Raw genomic sequence first — 27,933 nt, 5'->3', positions numbered from 1 at the left:
AATCGAAGGTCCTCTTTCCGGACAAATCTTGGCCTAAAATTAAAGCGCAGTCTCTGCTGAGTATCCGTGCGCAATATTGGCTCGATTTGAGCACTTTTATTTTTTGGCCAAAAATGGAAAAAGGTGTTTTTATTGGTGTGCCCTTGATGTGTTTTTGTTAAAAATGTTTTTTAAAAGCGTTTTTGGGAGAAACATTTTCTAGGAAATCGAGTGAAACCGCATACCATACAAGTCGCCCTAACCACGATAAAACTAGAATGGAAGGTGCATGCAGAACCGTTGCTTACCTTTGTCATAACACCTATTTGGCTTACGAACTGAAACGCGAAGGTCTTCTTCAGTTGAAGTAAGGAAAAGAAAAGTCTTTTTGTCAAAGCCCAACTGCGTCAGCAATTAAAGGGACCGTTGCTCTGTGACGGACAGACATGGGGCTCAGTTCGTAACTTAAAGCTATGGGTCAAAGCATGGGTCTTCAGCGATGGAATCATTGCGGATCATCAACCTCTTTTAGTCATCGCTTCAAGGGAAAAACATTGATTTTGAACAATAGAGCCGTCGAATAGAAATATTCAAGAGCCAATCCTTCTCCTAGTTCGCACGTACATGCTAGGCAATCTTTGCCGCTATCGTTCGTGTACGCAGGGAGATCGACATTTCTTAAAACAACTCAGCCTTTACAGTTTTTCCACCAATGGGGTTACAAGGGCTCTTCCTCACGACTTCGACAGGTATAAGCCATGGCCACGTTAACGTGCGTTAGAGTCTCAAGTCAGTCATCATAAGCACATGTTTATTTCGCAACAAGGAATATGAACAGAGGAAACAATACAAAAAACAAAGGCTCCAAGATTCGGATTCCTCATTCGCTGTGTCTTCACCACGTAGGGAAGAGGTGGTGGTGGTCGTGCTGCTGCTGCTGAAAGAGCTCGGCGTTGTCGGCCTGCAGAAAGAAGCAAATAATTAGCAAGTGCCGTTAACAGAACAAAGTGAAAGATACTTCACGAGGTTCTGATGGGGCATGTGATTGCCGGACATCTCCCATGAACCAGGGAAATGAGGCTGCGCTGTGGTAGACCAGAGTCTCTGCAAGGGAAAGGGGGGTAGTCAAAATGTACCTACCTCAACCCGTAAGATAGTGCATGTTTGCGTATCAGGGATTGATAAAAGATAAAGTCAAGATAAGGAAGCAAGGTTTTATTGCAGTGGTGGTCAAGTACAAGATACAGAAAATCTAACAAAATGGCAGAGCAAAAGGACAACGAGGCAAAGGGGCAGTCAAAATATACCTGCCTCAACCGTGAAGCTAGTGCATGTTCGCGTCAAAGGAGGAATGAGTGAAGGAACAGACAAAGGAACGCCATTTTATTGACAAAAGTGGCCGAGTTACAAACTGAAAGCAGAGCAGGTCTTAAATTTCCCGGAGTATTATACACCTAGCAGAGCGACCGTAAGCTAGCCCTAACCACGATGGAAATGGAATCGAGGGTGGATGAAGAAGTTTACGACTTACCTCTGTCGTAACACCAATTTGGCTTACGAACTGAAACGCGAAGTTCCTCTTCAGTTGACGCAAGAAAAAGAAAACATTCCGTTCGTCAAAGCCCAACTGCGTCAGCAATTACGGGGACCGTTGCTCTGTGACGAACAGAATGGGGGGCTCAGTTAAGCCTAACTTAAATCTACTCGAAGACAAATGCGCGTAGCTCCTCTTGAGGCTTGCCATCTTCATCTGTCTAGCTTAGTTACGGCGAAACAACTTTACAGTTTAAAACGCTAACATTTCGCTGACAAGCTCTTAACTGAGACCCCTTCGTTGCAGAGCCGAATGAGAAAGCCCAGACCGGTCACTGCGAAAGAAGATTACACTCACCATTCGGAGGCTTCGTCTACCAGACCGTGCATGTTGAAGAACAAAAAGCAGCCTTATCGTCATTAGGTGGAACCAGATATCTTCCGCGCCACCTAAAACGATTCGCAAAAGGCGTATACAGTTAAGATAGATAATAGGTAGTACTGACAAGTCTGCTCACCACTTATCTCGAGTGTGAGAACTGTGGAAGCTGCTCACAACACCACATCCAAAAACGACTGGTGGCTTCTGGACCGTGCGTGTTGCTTTTAAAGAAATGGCTATGCCAGGTGTATTATTTGTGATTTTTGAGGGACAGCAATGAACTTTTATTTTAAAACCAGAAAAAAATGAAATTATTTTATGACACCCTTGAATATACCTTTAGCTCTGCTATCGTTTGTAATTTATTCATTCAAATGAGCCACTGCGGTAGTGGGGTGGCCAGGAAAGGGAAAGTTCCCTTCCCAATGTTGCTTCCTCCTTTCTAGACGGCCCTTCCTTGCATTTTTTCCCTTTATTTCTAGTATCATTCCTAGATATGTGTAATCTGAACCGATAGCGCATTTGTCATAATTTATTTGTTGTTGTTGAAATACGACAGGTTTAAAAAAAGAATATGAAGAAAATTAAAAAGGGTGAAACACGGTGTAAGCTTTCATTTTTATACGACTGTGATATGCAGCAATGTAATCCATGTGACCAATTAAAAAAAAAACGGAAAATGTAAAGCTAAAAGCATGTGTGTCTTTCAGAGTGTCCATCGTGTAATGCAATCACACATTGTGATATAAATTGATTATTAATTGCCAATGAAGGAAATAATATAAAAAAGCATAGAACCGCGCATTGGACGAACGGATACGACAATTGCCCAAGTCATTGTGCTGCCGGTTGCAGTATCATAATGCGTGCGTGTCTGCGTTCATTTGTTTTACATAACCATGGAAGCGTTGATACCTTTTCAACATTTCAAGCCTATTAACAATAGATTTGCTTCAACAAATATGCTCTTTAAATGCACAAAAATCCCTTTTGGTAAAATGTCATACTGGGAATCTTGGTACTGCATCCCACTAGTAGCTCTAAAATGGCGGCAAGATGACGAAAGCTCATAGATATACCCCCCCCCCCCCGTGTTTTCGTCGTCTTGTTGTCATTTTAGCGCTTTTAGTTGGGTGCATTTTTGATAGTCCTTTATAATTTTTTGTCTGGAGTCCAAGTTTGGGTACTTAAGTACTTGATGGGAAAGTACTCGGAAAAAAGTACTTTAAGTACAGTACAAACTACTACACGATTTGAAACGTACTTAAAGTAAAGTACAAGTACACAGAAATGCACTTAAAGTACTACTTGAGTACTTGGTACTTCAAGCACTGCCCAACACTGCCCCAGATCACAGATACGTCGCACAGAGAGGTCGCATAGCAAGCTGCAGTTATCAGGATTTGTGATCAAGACTAACACCTTGGTTCCATGCTTCTTACATGCGTTCACTTTACTTGCTGAGCGTATTCGGTAAAATATGAAAATAATGTTGGGAACAGCGATTACCCTTGAAAGCAAACCACAGCAGGTTGTGGTTTGCACAACCTGCCAGCTTATGCATGTGCAATACAATGCACCTGTGTCGAGTGACATTGAGAGTATAGGAAGTACCTAGAAGTGCGCCTGTGATGGCGTGATAGCTACGTTCTTTGATACATGGAAGGGCACAGTTGCACTTGCTAGTTCTCTGTTACCATTCTCTTGCCATAGCAGTGATAGCCCCGACAACATGGAGACAGCAAAATCTCTTCTGGTTCAATTATCAGGTAGGCAGTCGCTTTTACAGGGTAGCATAATAGACAAGTTCATTACCTTTCCTTCCGGGAGATAAGCGTTGCAGAGAAGTGAGCTTGTATTGAGAGATGTGGGTACGGAGATGAGACAAGTCGGAGATGACTGTAGATTACTCAAAACATGACACTGAAGACCACGCTTTTGTACCTGATGGAGCTTGCTCCACCACGCGAACACTCGAACCTTCAGAAAGCTTCGGTGTCAGTTTGTGATTGTTCCATGCTCCTCTATCAAATAATGAAACGATGGCGAAGAGGATGGCCGTACGTAACGGTCAGAAACGCGCTGCGTACACGTATATATATATTTACGAGTACCCCTCATTGAGAAATCCACTTACCGTGTATTATGTTTATTATTTTGCAGTTGTCATCGCAATTGAAGTTGGCGGTGCTGTGGAAGGCGTACATGGAGCTGTTGAAGGTAGCGTGAGAAAATTAGTTTATTGCGCGGATATACTGGAAGGTTGCGCGTACAGAATCCGAGACAACTTGAAGACGTTTTCAACAATGCTGTACCTTATACGTCATGCGGACTGCCCCGATTTATTCCTGGTAACGACACAATCACGTGACAGTTTACGGGGCAGAGCCAATTTTTCAACGAAGGAATTGAAGGGGATGGATATATGGTTATTCCAACAAAAAGATGAAAGGAAAACAAGAAAGGTCAGGAAAGGAATTCAGTTATACTGTGCACCTATGATACAACCATCTGTGTTTTGCCACTCATTCACTGTATATGGTACGTTGGAGGGATATTCGAGGCTTCAGGTGCTTCCCTGGGCTGTCAGGCATTTTAGGCTTTCCTGGACTCGGAGTTGCACATAGAAGCCTTGAAAGTGGAGGCTTGTCCTGGTTAGAGAGCTTCCCTGGTCTCATGTGCGTTGGGGGATTCCCTGGACCTGTAGGCATGCCGGGATTTCCGGGTATTGCCTAATTAGAAAGTCTGTCTAGTATTTAAGGTGATGGAGGGCTTCCCAGACTAGGAAGCGTCTCTAGCTTTCCATGTACTAGAGTTCTCTCTTGAGCTCGGAGTGTCGCTGGGCTTACAGGAATGGGAGGACTTCTCGTACCTGGAAGCTTGTTGGGATCTCCGGGATTTGGTGGCCCTCCGTCACTAGCTTTTCCAGGCGGAGGTCTTCCTGGACTAAGCGGTGTCCCCGGTCTTCTAGGAGGTGGAGGTCTTCCTGGACTAGGCGCTGTCCCCGGTCTTCCAGGAGGCGGAGGTGTTCCTGGACTAGGCAGTGTCCCCGGTCTTCTAGGAGGTGGAGGTCTTCCTGGACTAGGAACTGTCCCCGGTCTACCAGGAGGTGGTCTTCCTGGACTAGGAGGTATCCCCAGTCTTCCAGGAGGTGGTGGTATTCCTGGACTAGGCGGTGTCCCAGGTGTTCCAGGGGGTGGAGGTGTTCCTGGATTAGGTAGTGTCCCCGGTCTTCTAGGAGGTGGAGGTCTTCCTGGACTGGGCACTCTCCCCGGTCTTCCAGGAGGTGGAGGTCTTCCTGGACTAGGCACTGTCCCCGGTCTTCCAGGAGGTGGAGGTCTTCCTGGACTGGGCACTCTCCCCGGTCTTCCAGGAGGTAGAGGTCTTCTTGGACTAGGCACTGTCCCCGGTCTTCCAGGAGGTGGAGGTCTTCCTGGACTGGGCACTGTCCCAGGTGTACCAGGAGGTGGTCTTCCTGGACTAGGTGGTATCCCCGGTCTTCCAGGAGGTGGAGGACTTCCTGGACTAGGCGCTGTCCCCGGTCTTCCAGGAGGTAGAGGTCTTCCTAGACTAGGCGCTGTCCCAGGTGTTCCAGGAGGTGGTCTTCCTGGACTAAGCGGTGTCCCCGGTCTTCTAGGAGGTGGAGGTCTTCCTGGACTAGGCGCTCTTCCCGGTCTTCCAGGAGGCGGAGGTGTTCCTGGACTAGGCAGTGTCCCCGGTCTTCCTGCACTAGGCGGTATCCTCGGTCTTCCAGGAGGTGGAGGACTTCCTGGACTAGGCGCTGTCCCCGGTCTTCCAGGAGGTGGAGGTCTTCCTGGACTAGACGCTGTTCCTGGTCTTCCAGGAGGTGGAGGGCTTCCCGGACTAGGCGCAGTTCCTGGTCTTCCAGGTAAAGGAGGATATCCTGGACAATACCTTCGTCTTCTATGTTGTGGGACTATCTTCCCACATATGGGTTCCTGGAGTCATGCCAGCGGAACGAGAGAGGAATGAGACGAGACATAGAGAACGTGCAACAGAACCAAAGGATTTAATACAACCCCAAATCAAATACCTGTACAAAATTCAAACAGTCTCTATATACGGCGCCCATAAAAGCTGTGTCCGTGCTGTTTGTATTGGAAACTGTAGGATGGGACAAGCTCAATGCTTGCTTTGCTTGCTCTTCTTGCTGCTCTTCTCTTTTCTCCGTCGAGTTCGAACTGACCCTGCTGCCCTGATGTCCAGCGCTCAACTACCTTGTCGCTGATGCACGCGCTCTCCGCTAGATACCATAACTGGATTCCCCGTTTCTTTTCTTCTTCTTCTGCCGTTCTTCTTCTGCTCGTCGTCTTCGTTATTCTTCTTTTGTTCAAAATAAGCCCACACTCTTCGTGGTCCTATCGAGGTCAGAAACACCTCAGGAATTGAGAACAATGCTGAATAGAGAAATAATAGGTTGGAATGAGAGTAATAATAACGGAATTGTGGAGAACGCGAGGGCTCCAAAGTATCACGGGTCTTCGAAGCATGCAGTGGCTTCCTGGACTTAGAGGCCTGCCCGTATATCTGGTTTTTGGAAGTCCAACCAAACTTGGTGGGATTCCAGCGTTTCGAAGGGGTAAGACTCTTCCTGGCCTTTCCAGCAAGTCAAGTATGCGTCAGCTTAGCATCGTCTGGGCCTTTTGTGATGCAGAAATACCGATCGACTAATGAAACCTGGCCTATTCACACTACGACTTTTCACACTAGCTCTTAGATATATTTGACACGGCCGATGTATACATGTAAACATGGAGATGTTAGTCTCGAGCCACTTGGGACTGGCTACTCCAGGACGCGTTATTCAGAAAAGATACGGAAACTACACAAATCTATACACTTTGAAACGGAATAGATGAGAACATCACCACAAAACTCTGCGGGCTAGCACCCAGGAACCTTTTCGGTGGAGTATGGCTGACTAGGTAACAATGTTTCATAGCTGTTTAACGAACCTGTTTGTCCAATGTTGTACGGAACAGTATCTGGCCCAGATCAACTACACAGCGATCCCTTAATCAGAACTTACTTCTCAGGCAACATAGTCTGAATAGGGTTCATCCCTTATTCTTTATAGGCTTTCCTACCTGCGTCGCCGATCCTTTTACCGGGTCCGTCTGCTTCTCACACTGCACCTCCTCTCCTATCTGCAGGCTCATCGACATCGCTTAGTGCTCCTGGTTCGGCTCCTACCGGAGAAGCTGCGTCATCATCTCCTCAGACAGAAGTATCTTCAACTGTGACATCGCCGACTCCAGGAGATATCGCTGTTCCGACTTCCCTTGCCCCATCGCCTCCGGCCGCATAGTCCACTGTGGGAAATTTGAGGTGCTAAGCCGTAACTGTAGCTCCTCCGCCCTGAATTGATGATATACTGACGAATAAAATTATACAGTTTGCGGACAACACCAATAAATAATTGTAAACAAATAATTGGTGTAGCTCCGCAGATGGACCTATAGCTTTTAAAAATTAGTGAGCGTGTTTGAATCTGGACTCATACGTGGAAGTGAAAGAAGGCCATGTGCCGAATTTAAAACTAAGAGTTACAAACCTGTGCGGTCTAGAAGCTTCTTTATATGCGTTTGAATACCACCATATGAACTTGTGAAGCACTTCTACAGTAGGAGAAATACGGCTTTGCTAAGCCTAACGTATTTGGAGGTCGCCATCGTGTGTAAGGTAGAGGAGCGTTATTGGATTATATTAAACTTTGGGCGGGGAGTTCGGATCTCTCCCCCCCCCCCCTCCCGGGCACGCTATAGGCGGTGCGAACATCTGACTCTGCCTGCCGCCGAAGTGCCATTGCCTCCTGAGTAAACATGGCGGATCAGCCCAGGTGAACCGTCGATAAAATCTATTTTTTCAATGTTTCACACAACATTCAGTGTTCGATCTCGTTTCATTTTATCCATTATTTTCTCTTCTTCTTTCTGGTGAAATCATATGTTCTCTTGCGTTAATTTTTCTTTGTTAAAAAAGTCCATAAACGAATAAACGGGACTGCATCCCTGAGAATAAACGTACCGTCTTCACTTGGTGCATCATAGCTTACTGGGTTGTAGTGCTTGTAATATACCCAAATATAGCTGCGAGCTGCCTCCTGAAGAAATATATGGCGGAACGGATTTTAAGAGAGGGCACAGAATAGAAGAAGAAGCCGTGGAGGAGTGGGAGGGCGACCAACTGCTCGAACCGTAAATGCGAGCATACTAAATTCGAATCAAGGCTAAAAAAATTCCAGTTCTTCGAGGGACTTCCCCGTTTCGACATGGCAGCGTCACATCCAGGGGTACGTGACTAATCGTGTTGCTCAGTATGTTAAACTAAGCAATCTAAAGCATCTAAACGCAGACGTAGCAGTATGGCTTGAGACAGATTGGTTGGTAAGCAATTTTGTGGTTGGGAGTAAAGAGGGCGAAGCAAAAGGGGAACCACTGCACGACTGCAAGGTATCGAGAGAAGGGATGACAACGCGCCGAGTGACGCTGGGCTTTCGGTCGCACGTTTTGGGTGTGTGCATTCGATGCGTCTAACATTTCACAGGAATCGCGCCTGCTGCAGGGTTCAATAATTCACCATAAATTTTCACATTTGAAACTCAGCCAATCAGCGAGGATCAGTACACAGCACCAATTCCGCAGTGGGATTAGCCATGTGACAATCATTTCAACTCCTAACACCGAAATTTACGGAATCTAAAATTAAAAGCTATAGCAAATTGAAGTTGAAACACAAGCAATTTCGCTTGTCGCGTCGCTTGTGGATGATAAGTTGATAACGCCTAGCAGGCACTGTGCATGGAGGGTGCCCTATTTGTGACTGTATACCCTTCTGTTTCCACTATGAGTCACGACACAACCTCACAAACCTCACTACCTTACGCTTTGCAGAGATTAACATACGAGAGCAATCAAAAGTACGTCCTCTTCGCAAAAAAGGCAGACCAACGAAGTATGTCACCACCTCCGATGCAACAGTTCTCATCCACTAATCTACCCGGACGGGCACCTTCCATTCAGCCTCCTTCCAGTTCGCCACCTCCTTATACTGCACCGCCTATAATGCCGTTCCAACAAACTCCCTATCCTTCGTCCCCGTTCGCCATAGCACCTCCGCAGTCGAGTTCTATGCCGCCATCAACAATCGGCGCGCCACCCCCGGGACAATTTCAGCAGTACCCACCTCACGTCATGGCTCCTGCGAGGATGATGGGACCGCCGTTTGGAAGTGACCCTTATCCAGTGTGCGGACCCCCAGATATGAGCTTCGGTCCTGGTAGTCCTTACCCACCAATGGTGCCCCCAAGAGCGATGTCGCCTCCGCCCCCCGATTTACCAGACATGTACAATTTTGATACGACGGACCTATATTCTCGACGGAGGAGCTCTTACAACCCGATGGAAGTCAGCACAAATAGCCAGGTGAACGTCACCGTTAACATTGGGAACGACGATGGCGATGACGACAATTATACTTCTAAGAGGGACAGAGAGGGCGGCAGAGGGTGGCAGACACAATACGACAGGGAGAACGATTTCGATGACGACCGTTATCGTCCCCCGTCTCGGAGATCACCACGAAGAGACACCTGCTATGATGATGACGATGATGAGGAAAGACGTCGCAGAAGAAGGTCAAAGTCGAGAAGTAGGGGCGGTTACGAGGAGCGGAGTCCCCGTAGGAGGAGGTCAAAGTCCCGAGATCGTGATGACGACGACAGGAGGGAGGGCAAGCAACGACGAAGGAGAAAATCGAAGTCGAGACCCCGCGATGATGAAGGTACGAGGAAGACATCACGGAAGAAGAAGTCGAAGCGTCGTGGGAGCAGTGACGACGATGGCAGTGATGACGAAGATGACGGTGGAAACAGAGGAAGGAGCATGCGAGATGATAGAGATAGTTTTAGCGACAGTGACGAAGGGAACGGGATACGTGACTTCCCTGATAGTGTAGGACTAGAACAGATGTTCCTGCTTAGAAAGACGGGCAATGTTGTCCCGAAGAAGGCAAAGAAAAAGAAAAAGAAAAAGAAGGCTAAACGTACCCCGCAACCACCAGTCCCCGTTCCCGTACAGGTTCCTATCACTCCGTTATCCCCTCCAGAGCAACCCGTTTCAAAGTCAGCTGGCATATTCGGCTTCTTGACTTCACTGTTCGGGTCAAAGCCAGCAGAACCGCCACCACGACCGACGGCTTCAGTGATTTTCTTATATCCTCCCGAGAGACCGCCAAGCGAAAGAAAAACTCAGGAAAAGTCTGCGCCGCCAAAACAGGAGCCGCCGAAACCAGAAGCAAAGAAAGAGGAGCCGCCGAAACCAGATAAGAAAAAAGAGGAGCCGCAGAAACAAGAGGTAAAGAAGGAGGAAACTGCTCCAGCACCATCACAACAGCCTGCTGCTGCTCCGCCCACAGCTCCTTCTCCACCACCAGCTCCTGCTCCACCACCAGCTCCTCCGGCGGAAGCATCTGCTGTTCCCGTGGTGCCTCCTCCTCCCGCTTCTCCTCCTCCTGCAGCACCACCGCCCGCGCCAACATCGCCTCCTCCTGCTGAAGCGCCGCCCGCCGTGGCGCCACCTGCCCCTCAAGGAGCACCTCCTGCTCCCGCATCACCTCCCCCTGCAGGAGCACCACCTGCTGGAGCACCACAATCCCCCGCGGGAGCACCTCCCGCTCCCGCATCGCCGCCCCCCGCAGCAGCCCCTCCAGCTGCGACGTCTCCTCCACCTGCAGGAGCGCCACCTGCTGCGGCGTCTCCTCCACCTGCAGGAGCGCCACCTGCTGCGGCGTCTCCTGCACCTGCAGGAGCGCCACCGGCTGCGGCGTCGCCTCCACCTGCCGGAGCACCACCTGCTGCGGCGTCGCCTCCACCTGCAGGAGCACCACCTGCTGCGGGAGCACCACCCACAGGAGGAGCGGCTGCTGCTCCTGCATAGCATTGGACTGCTGTTTAGCGGATGTTTCCAGCCACCACAACAGCTGAGTTGCTGCTTCACAATCGAAATAATGATGATAAATACAATGCTGATGCCAGTCTTTTAATATTCCTTGTTAATTTTATTTAGTTCCGAATTACAATGCAGCGCGCCAGCAGCACACCAGTCACAGCTGCCTAGGTGCTTAGGTACGGGAAGGCGAGATGTTTACTTTGCACCTCGTGCTGTCGTAAATATGATTCTGGATGAAATTTATTTTCGCTGAACGATGTTCCGTCGCCGCACATTAAAAAATCGGCTGTGAGTGGTGCGGTGTGACCTATCATAAAAATTCAGGGCTGAAGTTCTTTTGTGCAGGTGGTACCAGACCCATGCTAGCTGATGGTCTACTATCATAGAAGTGCTGGACTGAAGCTGTTTCCTGTTGCTGGCACCAGTGCAGCTGGCAGTGTAGCTGGCACCAGTGCGGGGCTGAGTTTCTTTCCCGCAAATGGCACCAGACCCTTGTTAGGTAACGGTCGTCCGCTGTAAAGGTGGAGGCCTGAAGTTCTTCCCTGCAGCTGGTACCAGATCCATGTTAGGAAACGGTCTTCTGCCATAAAAGTGGAGGGCTGAAGTTGTTTCCTGCAGCTGGTACCAGATCCGTCTTTGATGATAGCCTTCTGTCATTGGAATACTGCGCTGAAGTTTTTGTCCTGTAACTGGCATCAGCTCAACCTTCCATAACGATTTTATGTCATAAAAGTGCAGGGCTGATTTGTTTTCTGCAACTGACACCAGACCGGTGTAAAGTAATGGTCGCCTGCCATAAAGATGGAGGCCTGAAGTTGTTCCCTGCAACTGGTACCAGGTTCCATGTTAGGAAACTGTCTTCTGCCATAAAAGTGGTGGGCTGAAGTTGTTTCCTGCAGCTGGTGCCAGATCAGTCTTTGATGATGGTATTCCATCATGGAGTGCTGGAGCCCAAGTTGTTTCCTGTAACTGGCATCAGCTCAATATTTCATAACGATCTTCTATCATAAAAGGGCCGGGCTGGATTGGTTTCCTGCAACTGGCGCCAGACCGGTGTTATGTAATGGGCGTCTGTCATAAAGGTGGGGGCCTGAAGTTGTTCCCTGCAACTGGTACCAGATTCAGGTTAAGAAACGATCTTCTGCCAAAAAAGTGGACGGCTCAAGTAGTTTACTGCAACTAGTAGCAGATCCGTCTTTGATGATAGTCTTCTATCATAAAAGTGCAGACCTGAAGTTGTTTCATGCGGCTGGTACGAGACCCGTGCATCTGAAGTTGTTTCCTGCGAGTGGTACCTGACCCGTGCTTGATGACGGTCTCACTTCATAAAGCTGCAAGGTTGAAGTTGTTTCCGGCAACTGGAAACGGTCACCTTGCGTAATGCTGCAGGGTTCAAGTTGTTTCTGAAAAGGCAAACGGCATACCACCGTCTTCGTTTCTTCGTGGATGGTGGAGTTGCTTTTCGCCACGTGGTGATGCTGCTTTTCTGACAGCAGTGATGTCAGAATCAGCTGTATTAGGTTCAGACGACGAGAACGCTAGCGCGGAAGACAGGGAAGGCGACATGAAAAAGGGGAATGCCAATGGTGAAGGTCTCTTCGGCGAGGACATGAGCGACATCAACCAGGACGAAGATGCTCAGGCAAAGAAGAAGAAAGGCATCGACGAAGGCAATCTCTCCAGTGCGGGAGACGAGGATAACGAGGATGAAGATGTGCGAACGATGGAGACGAGTAGGATGGAAAGGAGCAGACGGCGGTGATTGCGGACGACGAAGGAGCCGTTGAACCGGTTCCAGAAACGACGGTTGATCTGTTGACTCTGAAAGGCATTTTGTGAAGTTTCCCAATTTCCCTAGTGTAGATATAAGGACATAAGGCTCACAGTATAGTACGATGTTGAAGTTTGACGAGGGCGAAGTACTGGACGAAGGAAGAGCTACGCTCAATAGGCGTTACAACAAGATGGGCAGTCACGCTCCCGGGGACTCAACGCTTCGTACTTGGAACTCGATCAAGAGACGTGACAATGTCGCTGGCAGACATCGAGAACAGGTATCGCCAAGGGCAGGCTCGAGTCTACTTTCCTGCGTCAACTGTGCACATTTCCTTTTCGCTAAAAATGGCGAGCAAGTAAGCTTCTTCGTATTTTGGGGGCGTTCAAGGTCTTGTTTGAGCCCAATTTCCTGCCTCAATTAATGCGAAGCTCCTGCTGATTATCTGTGCTCAATTTCGGCTGGATTTGAGCACTTATTTTTTTTTTTTTCGCTGGCGATAGCAAAAGAGGTAAGCTCCGAAATTTCTTAAATACGTAAATTTTATTTCCACTGATATTCTATGGAACTATTCTATAAATGTTCTATTCTGTTCTATAAAGGTTTGCATCAGTGGAAGGGAAATTTAGGGATAGTCCGTCAGGGACATATTGGAAGTGCTTCTAATGGAAGTGATCAGCCTTGATGAATGTGTTAGCTCATCTTCAGTTGTGTGCCCAAGCAGCCGGCATTTCTGGGTCGTGGCCCGCTAAATTCTCTTATCTAGCGAATTGATTACTTAGGCAGAATCGATGCACTCTCTTCAACTGGCTGCGCACAAAGCTTGTGTTGGCCGTGGGAATGCTTATTACGTCACCCTTGTATTTTTCAACTTTGTATTGCAACTTTATATTGCCACTCAATTTTTTATTCCTTGCAACTGTGCAAGCAACTGTGGCTATGAGCGGCGTGCAGATGTGGACAGATGGAGAGAGGACGCCAGGAAGGAGTGGGGGAGAGGGTTTGTATGCGTCCAGGGCCGACTTCAGGGGGAACTGTGCAACCTTCGTTCGAAAAGTCTTCGGAAAACCCAAGGAAAACCTTGGACAGCACAGCTGGTGGTAGCATTCGAACCCACCACCTCCGAGTCTTCAGCAGGACTTTGGCTACCACCAATGAGCCTTAAACCGCTTGGTCATGCACCTGGTATATTGCAACTTGTACTTCAACTTTTCGTGCTGGGTTTTCTTCAATAAACTTCAGGTCGTGAGTGAGCTAAGTCTCTAAGTCTCTTAAGGGGTCTACTTATCCGTCCATGTCTGGGTGCGGCTCTTCTAGCATACAGTGTTACCACCTACTAGAGCACTGCACGGGCTCGGGCATACCCGAAAACCGGAGTTCGGCCCGGCCCATGGGCGGGTCGGGTAGAGCTTTCTCTTTTGTGGACCTGGGCTGGGCTCGGGTTTGACCATTATGGCCCCGGGCCGGGCTCGGGTACGTATATTACCGGGCCTAGGTCGGACTCGCGGCTATGCTACTCGTCTCAGGCCGGGCTTGAGAAGCTTAGAATCCTTCGGGCTTGGGAAAACCCGGGCTAGGTATCCAGCCATCGGGCCTTGCGCTGGATACCTAGCCAAGCCTAGCCAATAGCCTAGCTAGCCTACCTAGCTGGATACCTAGCCTAGCCAATCAAAGGAAGGCTGGGCTCGGGCCGGGTCTGGGCCTAAAAATATGGCCCGTGCAGTGCTCCACCACCGAATACCCTCGAACACTATCTACATTCATCCCGTCCTATCGAATTTTGACCTAAAAACGCAAAAGGGGTTGCCCTGAGCTCAAATTAACTATAGGTACTCAAGGGCGCCTCACTCTTGTCCACTGCAGTCAATAACCCTGAAATTTCGACCTAAAAAAATCAAACATTTCTGCGATTTTCAGCAACGACATAAAAGTGGTCAAAGGAGCTGAAATTGCGCATACGAGCAACAGGTCCAGGCTTCAAGCAGCTAAAACACTAGATCCAAAACACAGGCAACGTCAAGCAGCGTTATGCCGTTGCTCGGCCCCGAAAGCGAGCGAACGAGACGGAGGAAGAGCGAAAGCAGCTTCAAAATACGCCGTCGGCGGTGAAGAAGAAGAAGTGTTCCCGAACAGTCGCAGATTTATTATGGCCGCCATAGATTTATCAAGTTTCCCGTGATTTAATTAGTTGCGGCCTCCCGGTGTCGGCTTGCCCTCGAGTGATCTACCCCAGGACTCTACAACGTGTCTACCAGCGTCCCTGCGGCGCCCGTCTTGGCCACCGCCGTGAGACCTCCCAAGGATCACGCTTTCAACTTCACTGTCCCCGATGGGGTTCCCGTAGACGGCGTCCTTGATGCCGTCTGTGATTTGGTCGGTGATGACCATGTACACTCGCTTCAACACCAAGGCGGTCTCCGCTTCCAAGTGACTGCGAAGCATACACGTGCACGTGACTCCTTCCTCGAAGCCGGGAAGGTTGTCATGGGCGATGTTGAAGTACCGTTGGAACCTGTTACAACTTCCAGGACACTATACTGTCAAGCAGCTCCCCGAGTATGTCTCCGATGACGCTCTTCTTCATGCCCTTGCTCCTTTTGGAACAGTAAAAGCGTTTTCGTTTCCGGTCTACAAAGACCGTCCGAATATCCGAAACGGCATCCGCCTGGTAGAGTTTGACATGAGAAAACCAGTGCCCAACTTCCTAGTCGTTGGCAGTGACCGGGCGATGGTTCTTTACAAGGGCGTCAAGAGAGTTTGCGGCAGATGCGGCTCCGAGGGCCATATCCGGAGCGAGTGTAAGGTACCTCGCAGTGAACGATGTGCCGTGCTTGGTCACGCTACGGCGGGTTGTGGCGCCCGCAGAAGTAGCAGTTCTTATTCCGTTCTTGAGTCTAATAAATTTCCTTTAACAAGAAGGCTTGCGCCGCTGTTGTGTCTGTGTAGTTCGTAACAGTTAGTGATAGTTTCCTTGCTGCTGTGATAGTGATTTTCTGCTGTGCCAACCAATGGCTTGCCGCAGAATAAGATGTTACGAATAATGTTAATGAAGTTCTCTCATACAGCTATCGCTGTAAAAGAGACGAACAACACACCGTACCGATTTTTTTTTTTTTTCACGGGAACTAAAAGAGACGGACAAACACAGGTGCCATCATTCAATTGGAGTATACGGCTGCAGTGTGACCAGAAAAATATTTCGGTAGAGGTTCTATGGCAACTTGTCATGGGGGAGGAGGATTTCACCCTCGTTTCTCTCTCTCTCAAATGCAATACGAAAGGTACGATTTCGGAAGGGGATGAAACCCTCTTCTAGCTGCGCCTCTGGAGAACGGTATGATTTGTATAACCAACATAGCACTCAAGGCAGAAGTGCAACCTGACGGCAAATAACAAGAACAAAACTCTGCAAGCAGGGACGCGTGACGTTAATGGGGCACAAAAATTTCTCCTCCTCGCGAAACGAAATGCCGTTATCTTGACATCAATACAAAAGGAACTGAATTCATCCGCTGAGGCTGTTCCGCAATGGACCCCGTCTTGAGAAAGCGAGAAGAAGGAAAACGCAAATATTGGCGGTTTCCCTTCACGAACCACGCGGGGGCATGAATCCCGCTTTCTTTTGTACTGCTTTCAAGGTACACACACGTCACAGCAAACGTCAACGCACACGTGACCATAAAGGTGATCCCTTAACCGTTGTGACCGAATTGAAGTGAATTTGAATTTTGATTATATCAAGTTATCAATATTAACCACTTCTGCGACAACGCGACTTTTATCTTGGCTCGAAATTTAAAAAAAAACACAGAGAAACTGATGTTCTGAGGCTGGAACAACATAGAAAGGACAAATACATACAAAGCCTCAAATTGCTTAAGAAATTAACGATGAAAGATTAAAGTCACTGGAAAGGTTAGCCAGCTGTAGGACTCGAACCCACATCTTCCGGATTACCGGTGAAAGGGCTCTACCAATTGAGCTAAGCTAACACACCTCCCCCCACACATTCATCTTTCATCGTTAAAAAACACGTTGCGTTGACGTAAACCCTGCTTGCACGATTCTTCGTAAAAGCGACATCTTGAAGCGTAGAGAAAGCGTTTTGTACATAGTCCGTTCGGCACGCTATTCATAACGTCCCGATAACGTTGCCCTGTTTACTCATAGATAAACAGCAAGGCTGAACCATGCTCCTGTTTCAAGCTTGAAGCTTCACTCTGTGCGGCGTCATAGCATTGTTGAGCAGGAAGTGGGAAAACACTGCAGACGGTGAGTTTGTATTGCTCAATTATCGGTTTTGTTGTTGTTGTTGTTGTTGTTTTTTATTACGGTTACGAGATTTTGTGTTGGCCTTTGAGGGACGGGCGTTGAAGACAAACGCGTGCGAAGCGTCCCTGTGCGTGGCAAAGGTAGAAGCTGCAGTCCTTAAGAAAGTGAAACCGAAACCAGGACATGACCCACAATATGCCACTGCTAAATAATTCGATTCGTCTTGTTTAAATAGCAATATAGCGAATAGGTCGGGTGGATCTTGCGATGTCTTCTGGAGCTCCAGATCCTCTATACCAGGACGGTTTCTGCAAGCGGACGTGCCGAGCACGTTCTGACAGCTATACTGTGCAATGGAAAGCGTCACCCGATCACTTGGCGACTTTGAAAAAGAGAGGATTGTACACATTTATTTCCGTTATGTGATAACGATGAACACCGCCCCCTTTTTCACACACTGCGGCGTGTTCATAGATAGGCAGAGCTACGACGCAGCGATGTTGCTCGTCGCTGTATTGCCGGCTGTTCACACCATCAGCAATTCTACCCACACAACCACGTGCGTTTGGTGCAATTTATTTAACGTTGTTTATGTCGTTGTATCAACCATAACGATGACTGGAAGACCGTGACTGAATTTATCGAACGAGAACGAACGACACCTCGAATGATGGGGGTCGAAACGCACAGATTTCGGTCGACACAGCGTGAGATTTCGAATAGAGCGATGGTTCGAAAAAGGCGGTATCGTTATAACGGGGGTTTACCCTACTTCACAATCTATGCAAGTGAAACGTGTGCAATATTTATAATTCTCACAGATGCAAAAGAACGTAGACCGACGCGTCTTGCAATATAGAATCAATTATTGTGTCGTCCCTTTCGCCTGCATGGAACCCAAGCAGGCGATACGCGAAACAGAAGCACCTGCTCCCCATGTAACCCATATCATTTCAGTCGGCGTTTCCCACACAGGCACATAGTGCAGCCAGCACGCCTATCTGCCGGAACATTGCGTATGTCGCTTTCTCACTCTGGCTGCGTTCGTCTCTGCTCGGTTTCATATCCGGGGTGAATGTGTCATGCTGGGAAATTCCTTTGTGGCTTGTGTTACGCGTTGTTGTGTAACTTGCAGAACTGTGCTGTGTGTGCACGGCAGTCAGCGGTAGTTCGTTATTGGCTTTGCACTGACGCAGATGATGAACCCAGGAAGTTGTCCGCCGGGTCTGGAATACCTCGCCATGGTAGACCAGGTACTTATCAAGCAAAAGGTTGAACTGTTGGAAGGTAAAGTTGGTATTGTCTACTGCTTTTGTTGTTCCGTTCAAGTGTCTTCTCTGAATGGCATCGGAGGGTGGGTTCCTGTTCACCGTTATTTACGATTATGCTTTTTTAACAATCTTTTTCTTCGTCGGTACAGTCAAACTCCTTTACAACGAAACTCAGGGGACAGCAAAAAAAAAAAAAAAGTCGCAGTAAATGTATTTTCGTTAAAAAGGATGTCCATTATTGGACCAATAGGGCTCCAGCGGGACCGCAAAAAAATTTGCTGTAGTGGTATTTTCGTTAAAAAGGTGTTCGCTATAAAGGAGTTTGACTGTATAACTCATAAGCTGACACAAATGGTAGAATGCAAAGAGAGGGTTTCATTATCACAACAGACGCGGCTTTCGTTTCGTATGCATAAATCAAATAAGTAGTGTAAGTAGTATGCAGTTATTTATTTATTGAGCTCTCAAGAGTTCGTGAGGGAGTGGGTATACGGTTATTACATCATATAATATCATCACATGAACACAAGATATCAAATACATCACAATGATTAGATAGTTAATAAGCGGCTAATAACTAATAAGCGGCGGTTAATAATAGTTAATACGTGTGTGCTCTCGGCTCTTTCGAGTTAACTGTAGTGCATTAACATATCAAAGATATTTATTTAGTTTAAAAAGAGATACCTAGTGCACAGCTATACTATAGTGATACTGGTACAGGTTTTTTTTTCTCTCTCTCTCTCTTTGACACTCAGCGGATAGACTTATAGATACCAAGGTTTGAGTGGTCTTCATAGTCTACACTTTTTACTTATACTTCTTGACACTGCCGTTGACGTATCTCTGATATATCGTAAGTCACTGTTTTCGTAGTAGTGGTCACTATAAGTAGTTCAATAGAAGAACACACGAAAGCAAAATGGAACAACACAGCACGAGCTAAGTGCACGTGCTGTCCGTTGTTGTTTGTGCGATCGCTTATCCCGAAGGGCAGTAGTCCGTTACCGGGACCACTGGATTTTAAAAACTAGCGAAAGTGTTTGAAAGGTAAATACCGCATACAAGTAAAAGAAGGGTATACACTGAATCTAAGAAAGATATAAGAATTATAAAATTGTGTGGTCTAGAGCCTTTTTATACATCCTACATCCGAACTACATCCCAATTATATGGACTCCCGCCAACTTGCCCGTCTTTCACAACTCGACTACAGGTAGTTAACTGAATGTTCACAGTTTTAGCGCTCGCTCCATGCCACGTGCATAGTTAACTGCTTCTTACTTTTTGTTAAGACACGTGTGTGCTTCCCACCGCATTATAGTTTTAACATGTCGTATTACAGCATTCACTGGCTTCGAGACAGCAAACAAATACACCATCCTCAACTCAATGGGGCAGAAAATATACTACGCAGCAGAAGGTACGTAATTTTGAGTAAATTTTGAGTTCCATAGTAGACCTGCAGGCTACAATATTTCGCTAGCACATGTACAGAGCGTTTATTTCTAACGGGCACAGAATTTCCTTTTTTATAGCACAGCTGTGAAGGTGAGCACAGGGGCCGTTTTTTTGCATGTGATTTATGCGGACATTCTGTGCTCACAGAGATGTCTAATTTAATTGAATTAAGGAATCAATTTGTAATCAGAGGTTTTCTGGCAAATTTGAGATAGCAGGATCGTAGGTAGTCATTTTTGAAAGCCATCTCATTTTCAAAAATTCGAAAAAAAAAAGGAAAAGAAAAACGAAACCAGCTCGTATTTTAACGCATCCATCGCCAGAATTTGCCATGCAGATAAGAAGAATAAGGAACAACGCGAGCGCAGGAAGCATAATACCTCCCATTCCCGTTTCCCATACCATGGTTTCGGTTTCAACTGGCGCGTCTAACAAAATCTGGCAGTTGATATGACAAATTACGTGCTCGTCTCAGAACAAGAAAAAAGTGTAGGCTTTAAACAATGACCGCCTCAAATTCTGCTATCTCTCATTTATAAGTGAACTAATAAATGTTAGGTGATTAGTCATCTAGAAGTTACATACTTTCTTGGACAGAAGTCCCCCTGGCCGTACAACCAACCTGCAAAAACGGCAAAAAAATAAAGAGTGAGAGAGAGAGACCAAAGGGAAAGGGAAGACACGTAGAAAAGAAGGAAAGCTGTGCTCGTCTAAAATAAACGCACGGCATACCAAACGGTTTATTCATTAATTAGTGCCGTCATTAATGGGTTAGTATAGTCCCCGTTAATTTTGACCAAGGAACTATTTAACTAGAAGACGGCATCTGCTTCTTTTGGGGCCGTGGCGCTGTTGCTGTCTTCAGAAAGAAAAAGAAACGGTCGAGCCAAAAAACGCCAGGCGGTGGCCATGGAAATGAAGGCAGGTTTGGTGGTCATTGTCGTTGTTTCGACAGAGGCGCGCTTTGCCCCTTGCCCCTGCTTAAACGTGAGTGAGAGATGGGGGATACCAAAGGCGCTCCCAATGGGGAGGAAAATGTCTGTGGCTTGCAGGAACCAAAGAAAAACAAAAGCATTACGTTACGTTCTTTGAACTGCTCCTACCTCGGGGCTCGGGCGAAAAAGAAGGGGAGATATATTTATTAGAACAAAGAACAAAAAAGGGAGGAAATGTCAGCCAAACGGGACGTCGGCTTGCTATTCCACAAAGAAAAGAGAAAAATAAATAAAAGAACAAAATAAATAAAAAGAAGAGAAAATAAATAAGAAATAAATGATAAACTAACAAACGGTGAAAGAAGGATGAGATAAGAAAAGAAAGAATAATATGCTTCTCTTCCAAAGGGACGGTCGCATCCGTTCCTGTCGATCTGAAAACTATGTTGTCATTTTATTCCTCGTTGACCCACTGACCCCCTTCTCGAAAACATCACGCGAAATAGTGGCGTAGTTTGACTGTTGTTTGATGGAATACAATGGAAGAGCAGACGCCGGATGTTGACAGTACGCCCGACACCTCTCTCACTCTCTGAGAAAGGCGAAAACGTCATTATTTGCGCCGCCAATCAGAGCACGCCCAATGGAGAAAAGGTGGCCACGCAGGCGTCTGGACGGCGCCTTTCCCTTCCGAGCACAGGGGTGGCCTCCAATGTATTGCTCCAGAGACGAAAGCGTGCTGGGCGAACGCAATGCATTCTGAACAGGTGCCGGTCCACGTCACAGCAAACGCCAACGCACACCTTCTTGATGGCAGCGCCCGTGACCGGAGGCAAATCCGTTTGTAAATAAAGCCTTAACAGTTTGTGCGCGCCGTTTTGGACAACTTGCGACCCCGGTAATTATTTTTATCCGATAATGTGGCATTTTGCACATGAGGTCCCGTACTGTCGACTGGAATCACTAAATAGGGAGCAGAGTAGCGACACTGAGCCACGCCGGCGAGCGAGACCGCCATATTGGGTCCGGCGTGACTGCGTCGCCTAGCAACGGGACGCCCATCACCCCCTTCTCCGCCGGAAAACTGCGCCCAGTCGAGCCAGCTCGCAACCACGACCATCTCTATAATACATGTATTATATTAATTAATTATTATTATTATTATTGTACTATGTTATACCTCTATGTATTATAGAAATGGTCGTGCCCGCAACAGAGGAAACCGGCTTTGGACGTAAGAGACTCAACATGGACGGCGCGTTCTTAGAAGGAGAAACCACGTGACACGATCGGCCCAATCACGGACACGGCTCCGGCGCGGAAAGCGAAAGCGATACTCTTACCCCATTTATCGACTCTACTGTCGACCACTTCCAAAGATGCGATGACGACACGGCATTATGACACTTATTATGACACATTATGACACTTAAACTAAGGAGAAATGGGCTACCATGTCACCGAAAAAGCACGGTATAGTTTACGCTGGCAAAATACGTCTCCAGCTCGTCTCTCCAAAAAAAAGTCCTTTCCAGCTCGCAACAGAAACGAAAGACGTATACGATTCACAGAAAACAACAGCTACTACTACTACTACTACTACTACTACTACTACTAATAATAATAATAATAATAACATGCCGGTTGATGTAGTGATATTCGTTTGTCTGTCACCTGGGCAACGAGGTAAGGGGAATACGAGGTAAACAAGTTCATCAGCATTGATCTTTTCCAGGAATGTTCTTATCACTATGTCAGAGCAATCCCAAGCAGCACAATGTACTGAAAGTCGAGTGCAATAGGGGTGGACATCTAGGTGGAAGACCTTGAACACACTTGTGAAACTGAAGTACTCTGATAAGACACGTACCGACCACCCCTATTGCACTGGACTTTCATTACATTGTGCTGCTTGGGAAGGTAACCCAGAAACCTGATAGTGCAAACTCATACAGGTTTGTGCTACTTTAGCTTGAGCGCTCTATGAACCAAATTTGATATATTTTTTTCTTTCGTTTCTAAAAGCTAAACCTTTTTGGCCGCTGTAGGGTGCGCTGCAGCAGCTCTTTTTCTCCCTCGCATATGAGGGTAAGAGAAAGCGCGTTTCTGTGGCATGACAAATGCGCGACAAAAATGTTTATCAAATTTGCCTTTATTTCTGGTCCCATTTCCTCATAATATATTGACTCGGTCGTTTTTCTGAATACGGCAATTGCTTCAGCGCACCAAAAAAGGAGCAGATGTCGTCGCGCTGAAATTGCACCTTTCACAATTAAAAAGTTAATTGGTCAAAATCAATTAGAACAACTTCCCGTAAGGTGGGCCGCCTGGTAATGGTCTCATGAAAAAGGTTTTTCCTATTCTAAAAAAAAAAAAATCCCTGTCCATAATTAGTGCGGACACGAAATGTGTAACAGGCAATACTTGCATTAGTGATTGTGTAATGAATTGGATGCAATGGTCGACATGCTGAAAATGTTCACGGGATAACACGCTACTGCAGACAGCGACTGCTGCACGCGGAACTGCTGTGGTCCTATCCGCCCCTTCGACATGAACATCGTTGACAACAATAAAATGGAGGTTATTCACATCAACAGGCCGCTCAGATGCACGAGCTGCTTGTGCCCCTGCTGCCTTCAGGTAACGTGAAAAGAGTGAATCCTTGTTACCGCTTATGTTCCGGCTATTTTGTTCCGCTTATCGTGTATTCACGCGGGCGATATGCTCGCGGAAGATTGTAAGTGGGAGAAAAAGCGAAAACACTGCTCGCGAACAGAAGTGCAGCCGAGTGTTATCTGGGGCATTCACACGGTAGCCGGAATATTGGGAGTGGCATACTGCGCACTTAGGAGATGACACTTGGCAGGCGACGCCGTCAGCGCCTTGTCCTGTCGTCTGCTACGGAGTATCTTGTGGCTGTGTCGCAGGAAAGGTAAAAGAGGAGGCGGGAACACTTCCTCCTCTAGCCGCACCTTCCGTGCGCGCTTTTTTGCAACAATCAAGTAGGCGGGGCTAAATCGAAACTTTCACAAAATTTTTTCGACTACTTCTATCACTATACTGTGCATAGTTTTTGTTGGGTCTGCGGTTATCCATGGAGGTCTTCATATTTCTCTAAAAAATATGTGAGGTTCGCGCGGTAATATTCAAAGTTACATTGAAAAATATAAATTTCCTTCAATTAAAAATTGTCCAAAGCCTTCCTAAATGGCGGCAAACGTTTCCAGATAGTACTTGCCAAAAGTCCCAGAATCCTCCGGCGAGTACGTGGTCAGTTAGAATTTTTTATCACTTTTGGGTGAAACACCCTGTATATTCAATAGCAGACGACAGGGCGGATGATGTCGTCGATAGTGCAGTAGGCTACTTTCGATATTCCGCCCCGTGAGTGAGCATCTGTTTGTTTGTTTTTTAATTATATTCCGTGTGGGTGTAGCTCGTGTGACAACAGGTATACTAGATCATGTCCCCATGATCTACCACCACAATGCGCATCTCTGAAACTGTCATTACTTTTTGCTTTGTAAACCGCGTTGCAGGAAATAGAAGTCACTTCTCCTCCGGGGACTCCTATTGGATACGTGGTGCAGGACTGGAGCATTTTGTACCCAAACTTCAGCATTCAGAACGCGGCTAGAGAAACCGTACTCAAGATTGACGGTCCTTGCTGCAGGTGGAACTGCTGCGGCGATGTATCATTCCGGGTACTCTTTCTTCCTTTCTCTAACTTGCGCTTTCTTTTACTTCTGCACTACGCTCCAGTAATGACGCAACAAGTATCCGGACCAACGCCACCTAATCACAGAAGACCTGCTTAATGCCTGCTCTCGCTCCTTCGCACGTAGACATGCAGGGTGTCCCAGCTAAATGCGAACAGATTAAAAAAAAAATATATATATATATATATAGAGAGAGGATGTCAGTTGCAATATAGCATATGCTGAAGGGCACTCCTTAAGATAGCACCAGCAAACACCTGAGGCAATGTCCTAATTAACTTTATAGCCGTAGTAGTAGTAACAGTAGCCGCGTAACAGTAGCCGTTTTCAGAACAAAAATCCGTTCGATAGATCGGTCACAAAAATCGGGATATATCGGGAACTGCCCTCATCTTGAGTTGCATGTTCTGTTTTAATATTTTTCCTGGACGCAAGAGGCGATATAGGGTGCTCCGTCATCCTCTCGCATTGGAGAGAAGGGAAGACACGCCTCTGGAGATGGGCAATGAGCAAAATAAAGAAAACATGGTGTTCCTTCACGATTTTTCTGCGGACGATCTCTCGAACGGATTTCTGTTCTGAAAACGGCTACGGTATCAGGTGACCAAAGGGACCAGATATTCCCATCGGGACAAGTTCGTAGCTTTTATAACTAAAAAGTAAATTATTGAAAGTTAACTAAAACATCGCCTTACGAGTTTGCTGGTACCCTGTTACGGAGTGCCCTTCATCATATGCTACATTGCAACTGACTTCATCTCAAATGAAAAAAAGATATATATAGTTTTAAAAATATGTTCGCATTTAGCTGGGACAGCTTGCATATAAAGCCCACCAATCACGCAGCGGCCAGCCAAGATGTCAACCAATCGCCGCACACGACTTCGAAACACAGCCTTTCTGTGGCCACACGTAGTAGCCGGCTTATGCCGGCTGATGGCGCAGCCATTTCCTTCTTTCCCCTATTGCCCTCGGAGCGACCTCATTGGTCCTCTCCCAAATAAGGGGATAACGTTTCAATGTTGAGGCACACGTAGTTTCTTCTTTCGACCCGTACCGCTCCACGAATACCCCCTTATCGTTGCCTTGTGAGTGGGCAGACACTTTGTCACGAGGTTTCCCCAAAATTGACCCTCTCATGTGCGCAGAGTCGAACTGTCGTAGCGTACCCGAACTCTTTCCCCGTTGCACCAGTGATGCTCTGACACCGCGTTTATTTTTCAGATTTTATCAAGAGACGGTAAAGTTTGCGTGGGCAAGATCAGCAAGCAATGGTCGGGGCTAGTTAAAGAAATATTCACGGATGCCGACAATTTTGGCATTTCGTTTCCAATCGATCTGGACGTCAGCATGAAGGCCGTCATGATTGCAGCAGCATTCCTAATCGTAAGTGAAATTCTGTGATGTTCTTGGAAAGGTTACTCTTGAGCCTGAGAGTAATAATAATAATAATAATAATAATTCGTGACTTTACGTCGCGAGGCGACTGCGATCATGAACGATCTGTGCCGAAAGCTAATCGCGCCGTATTATAACCTCCCTCGCGGAAGACGGCGTGTCTAAGCAACTTGCACCCTGTCGCCAAATTGCTGGCGTCCGCGGCCTGGGTAAATCCCGCAACCTTGGGACCAGTAAGTAAGGATCAGTAATACGCTACCACGGAGGCAGGCCAGTGTTCAGCATAACGATCGCATGTTTCTCGCCATGCTGTACAGGTCCCGACAAAAGTTTACGGAACACTGGGGTGGTGTATATAGTCATCTGAGCGACACGGTTGCTGCAAACAGGAGCAGATAGACTCACAAACACGTGACCGGGTGCTCGACGCACCTCTCAGTAAGTGTTTCCACTCCCGTTCGCCGCTGGGGTGGCGCCGAGATCAAGAAATACGTCGCTCTGGTGTTCCGTAAACTTTTGTCGGGATCTGTATACAACTTTCCTATTTACATCTTTGCTCCCAGAACGATAATTTAAAATTTAATTACCAACAACATGGCCGAGCGCTCGTTGGTGGTAGCCAAGGTTGTGCCGAACACTGGGAGGTGGTGGGTTCGAATCCTACCACCGGCTGTGCTGTCTGAGGTTTTCCCTGGGTTTTCCGAAGACTTTCCAGACGAATCTCGACACAGTTCCCTCTGAAGTCGGCCAGGACGCCACTGCCTCCTGCTGTCCTCTGGGTACACCCTGCATGTTGAGCGCAGTTTGCACACGATTTCGCAGTTTCCCCTGCATTCACCTAGAGCTGTCACCTAGAGCTGCTAGGAAGGTCCACGCCTGGAAGACCAATCGCGTTCTAATGATTCCCGTGAAGGGAGACAAAGTAGTGCATTTCCTGGTGTTCGTTTTTAGGGCGAAGCCAGTACAATATTTTGAAGCGTGATGCGAGCAAGTATTGCGCTTGTCCCATCTCTACAGTTGACAATGCAACGACAACTCACGCATTACACGAACAGGCTAACGACCACGGCAGACAAAAGTTGTTGTTGTTCTTCATGCATTATTGGAACTGTTGAAACAGAAATGCGCGTAAAGTTTTGTTCGCTGAAGTTTTATCTTTGTTTTCCAGGATTTCATGTTCTTTGAAAAGCAAGGCCAGAAGGAGAATGACATCTTCGGAATGTTCTAGGTTTTTGTTCCTTAGTTTTCGTGAGTAAATGCCGCATGTATTTCATTATGCGACGTGTTACTGCTATCGATCACATGATCATACTGATTTTGTTTTTCACGAACCTGGATCATTCAATACTGGCAAGCACCTTCATATTCTTTTTCTTTATCTCTTGGACGTGCGTTTATGTCACTCGTTTTTATTTTTATTTTTTTACTCAGTAAGGACGAAAGAAACCCGTATGTTATGTACTCATATTGTGCCAACATCGAAGAAGTGTCTGCGGTGAATATCTGAACCTTCATACGTACATACCTACATATACGTACTTCGAAGTCATGACAAAGTAAAATACTTAAAACTGCCTGTGTGGTCGCTTCATTTTACTCGTGCAATGTGTCGAAGCCGACATTATGCATGGTGGCAGACGGGGCAGATTTTTACTCCCAAGGAACGGCGCGTTCTTCAATTTGGCAATTAAAAGCACAAGATAACTTGATGTCATGGAGTTCAAGAAGTATATACTAACCTGGCGATAGATAAAGTCAGAGGACGATGGAAACTATATTTTCAAATCTTATTCTGCGATACACTGGAGACAAAAGAAATTTGGCACACAGTTCACTCTGTCAATGCTACGATTAACCGGTAAACTCCTTACCTGATACTCTGTGCAAGTTGAACTTCTGCGCAGGGGAGGGAAAAATGGGCGGAGAAATCACGTGGGCAGCGTTCCTCCACTCACCGGTCGGCGCGCAGTAACCAACATGCTCGATGTTGTGGTTGCGGTTACTTCGTTTCTTCCTCCCCTCGTCAACCGACACACGTCGGCTCTCCGCCTCCAGTTTCTTGTGCTGGGGGGGGGGGGGGCTGCCGATCATGTGCCACGTTAGGTTACGTCAGAGGCTGAGGGAAAGGGGGAAGTGAGGAGCTGCGCGGAGCGTGAGCTACTTGCAGAGCGTATAGTGGCAGTAGGAGTTTAAAGGCGCAACGACGTGACATTTAACATGGCTCCAAACCTTATAGG

General features: G+C 47.1%; 3 protein-coding genes and 1 long non-coding RNA gene across 10 annotated transcripts; 3 read left to right on the top strand and 1 right to left on the bottom strand.

The window, feature by feature from the left end:
- Positions 1–776: 776 nt before the first annotated feature.
- On the bottom strand, positions 777–2,083 carry LOC135366084 (uncharacterized). 2 transcript variants are annotated; one of them, XR_010414087.1, is made up of 4 exons: positions 2,031–2,083; positions 1,871–1,962; positions 1,003–1,083; positions 777–940 (listed from the first exon to the last, which is right to left on the bottom strand). It is a non-coding gene; the product is annotated as an uncharacterized LOC135366084 (long non-coding RNA). The 2 variants fall into 2 exon arrangements; XR_010414086.1 differs by having other exon boundaries at positions 777–1,083.
- Positions 2,084–3,567: 1,484 nt separating this feature from the next.
- Positions 3,568–7,857, top strand: LOC135366082 (collagen alpha-2(IV) chain-like). Of its 6 annotated transcripts, none has more exons than XM_064598737.1 (5): positions 3,568–3,663; positions 4,058–4,114; positions 4,746–5,024; positions 5,133–5,783; positions 7,069–7,857. In XM_064598737.1, exons 1-5 carry the CDS (start codon positions 3,627–3,629, stop codon positions 7,221–7,223), a joined length of 1,179 nt encoding a protein of 392 aa, XP_064454807.1. In that variant the 5' UTR covers positions 3,568–3,626; the 3' UTR covers positions 7,224–7,857. The 6 variants fall into 6 exon arrangements, with proteins under 6 accessions (XP_064454807.1, XP_064454805.1, XP_064454806.1 ...); XM_064598735.1 differs by having other exon boundaries at positions 4,746–5,111; positions 5,178–5,783; XM_064598736.1 differs by having other exon boundaries at positions 4,746–5,447; positions 5,532–5,783.
- Positions 7,858–8,056: 199 nt separating this feature from the next.
- Positions 8,057–10,957, top strand: LOC135366081 (uncharacterized). The gene is made up of 2 exons (XM_064598733.1): positions 8,057–8,207; positions 8,809–10,957. Exons 1-2 carry the CDS (start codon positions 8,187–8,189, stop codon positions 10,849–10,851), a joined length of 2,064 nt encoding a protein of 687 aa, XP_064454803.1. The 5' UTR covers positions 8,057–8,186; the 3' UTR covers positions 10,852–10,957.
- Positions 10,958–16,800: 5,843 nt separating this feature from the next.
- LOC135366728 (phospholipid scramblase 1-like) lies at positions 16,801–27,270 on the top strand. The gene is made up of 7 exons (XM_064599572.1): positions 16,801–16,909; positions 18,106–18,196; positions 19,526–19,603; positions 23,080–23,219; positions 24,119–24,283; positions 25,523–25,684; positions 26,865–27,270. Exons 2-7 carry the CDS (start codon positions 18,106–18,108, stop codon positions 26,922–26,924), a joined length of 696 nt encoding a protein of 231 aa, XP_064455642.1. The 5' UTR covers positions 16,801–16,909; the 3' UTR covers positions 26,925–27,270.
- Positions 27,271–27,933: the final 663 nt, after the last annotated feature.

This window comes from Ornithodoros turicata, chromosome 8 (genome assembly GCF_037126465.1).
Source record: "Ornithodoros turicata isolate Travis chromosome 8, ASM3712646v1, whole genome shotgun sequence".
Taxonomy (NCBI): domain Eukaryota; kingdom Metazoa; phylum Arthropoda; class Arachnida; order Ixodida; family Argasidae; genus Ornithodoros; species Ornithodoros turicata.
The sequence above is the reverse complement of the archived record's forward strand: the minus strand, read 5'-3'. Positions and strand labels throughout refer to the sequence as shown.

Bases quoted from the DNA above. Each gene is read 5' to 3' on its own strand.
- LOC135366728 (XM_064599572.1), top strand. From the start codon at position 18,106: ATGATGAACCCAGGAAGTTGTCCGCCGGGTCTGGAATACCTCGCCATG. The intron at 23,220-24,118 runs GTAACGTGAAAA...ACCGCGTTGCAG, and splicing joins TGTGCCCCTGCTGCCTTCAG to GAAATAGAAGTCACTTCTCC. The intron at 25,685-26,864 runs GTAAGTGAAATT...TTTGTTTTCCAG, and splicing joins TTGCAGCAGCATTCCTAATC to GATTTCATGTTCTTTGAAAA.
- LOC135366081 (XM_064598733.1), top strand. From the start codon at position 8,187: ATGGCAGCGTCACATCCAGGG. The intron at 8,208-8,808 runs GTACGTGACTAA...TACGCTTTGCAG, and splicing joins TGGCAGCGTCACATCCAGGG to AGATTAACATACGAGAGCAA.
- LOC135366082 (XM_064598734.1), top strand. From the start codon at position 3,627: ATGGAGACAGCAAAATCTCTTCTGGTTCAATTATCAG. The intron at 4,115-4,745 runs GTAGCGTGAGAA...CTGGGCTTACAG, and splicing joins CGTACATGGAGCTGTTGAAG to GAATGGGAGGACTTCTCGTA. The intron at 5,784-7,068 runs GTAAAGGAGGAT...TCCTATCTGCAG, and splicing joins CGCAGTTCCTGGTCTTCCAG to GCTCATCGACATCGCTTAGT.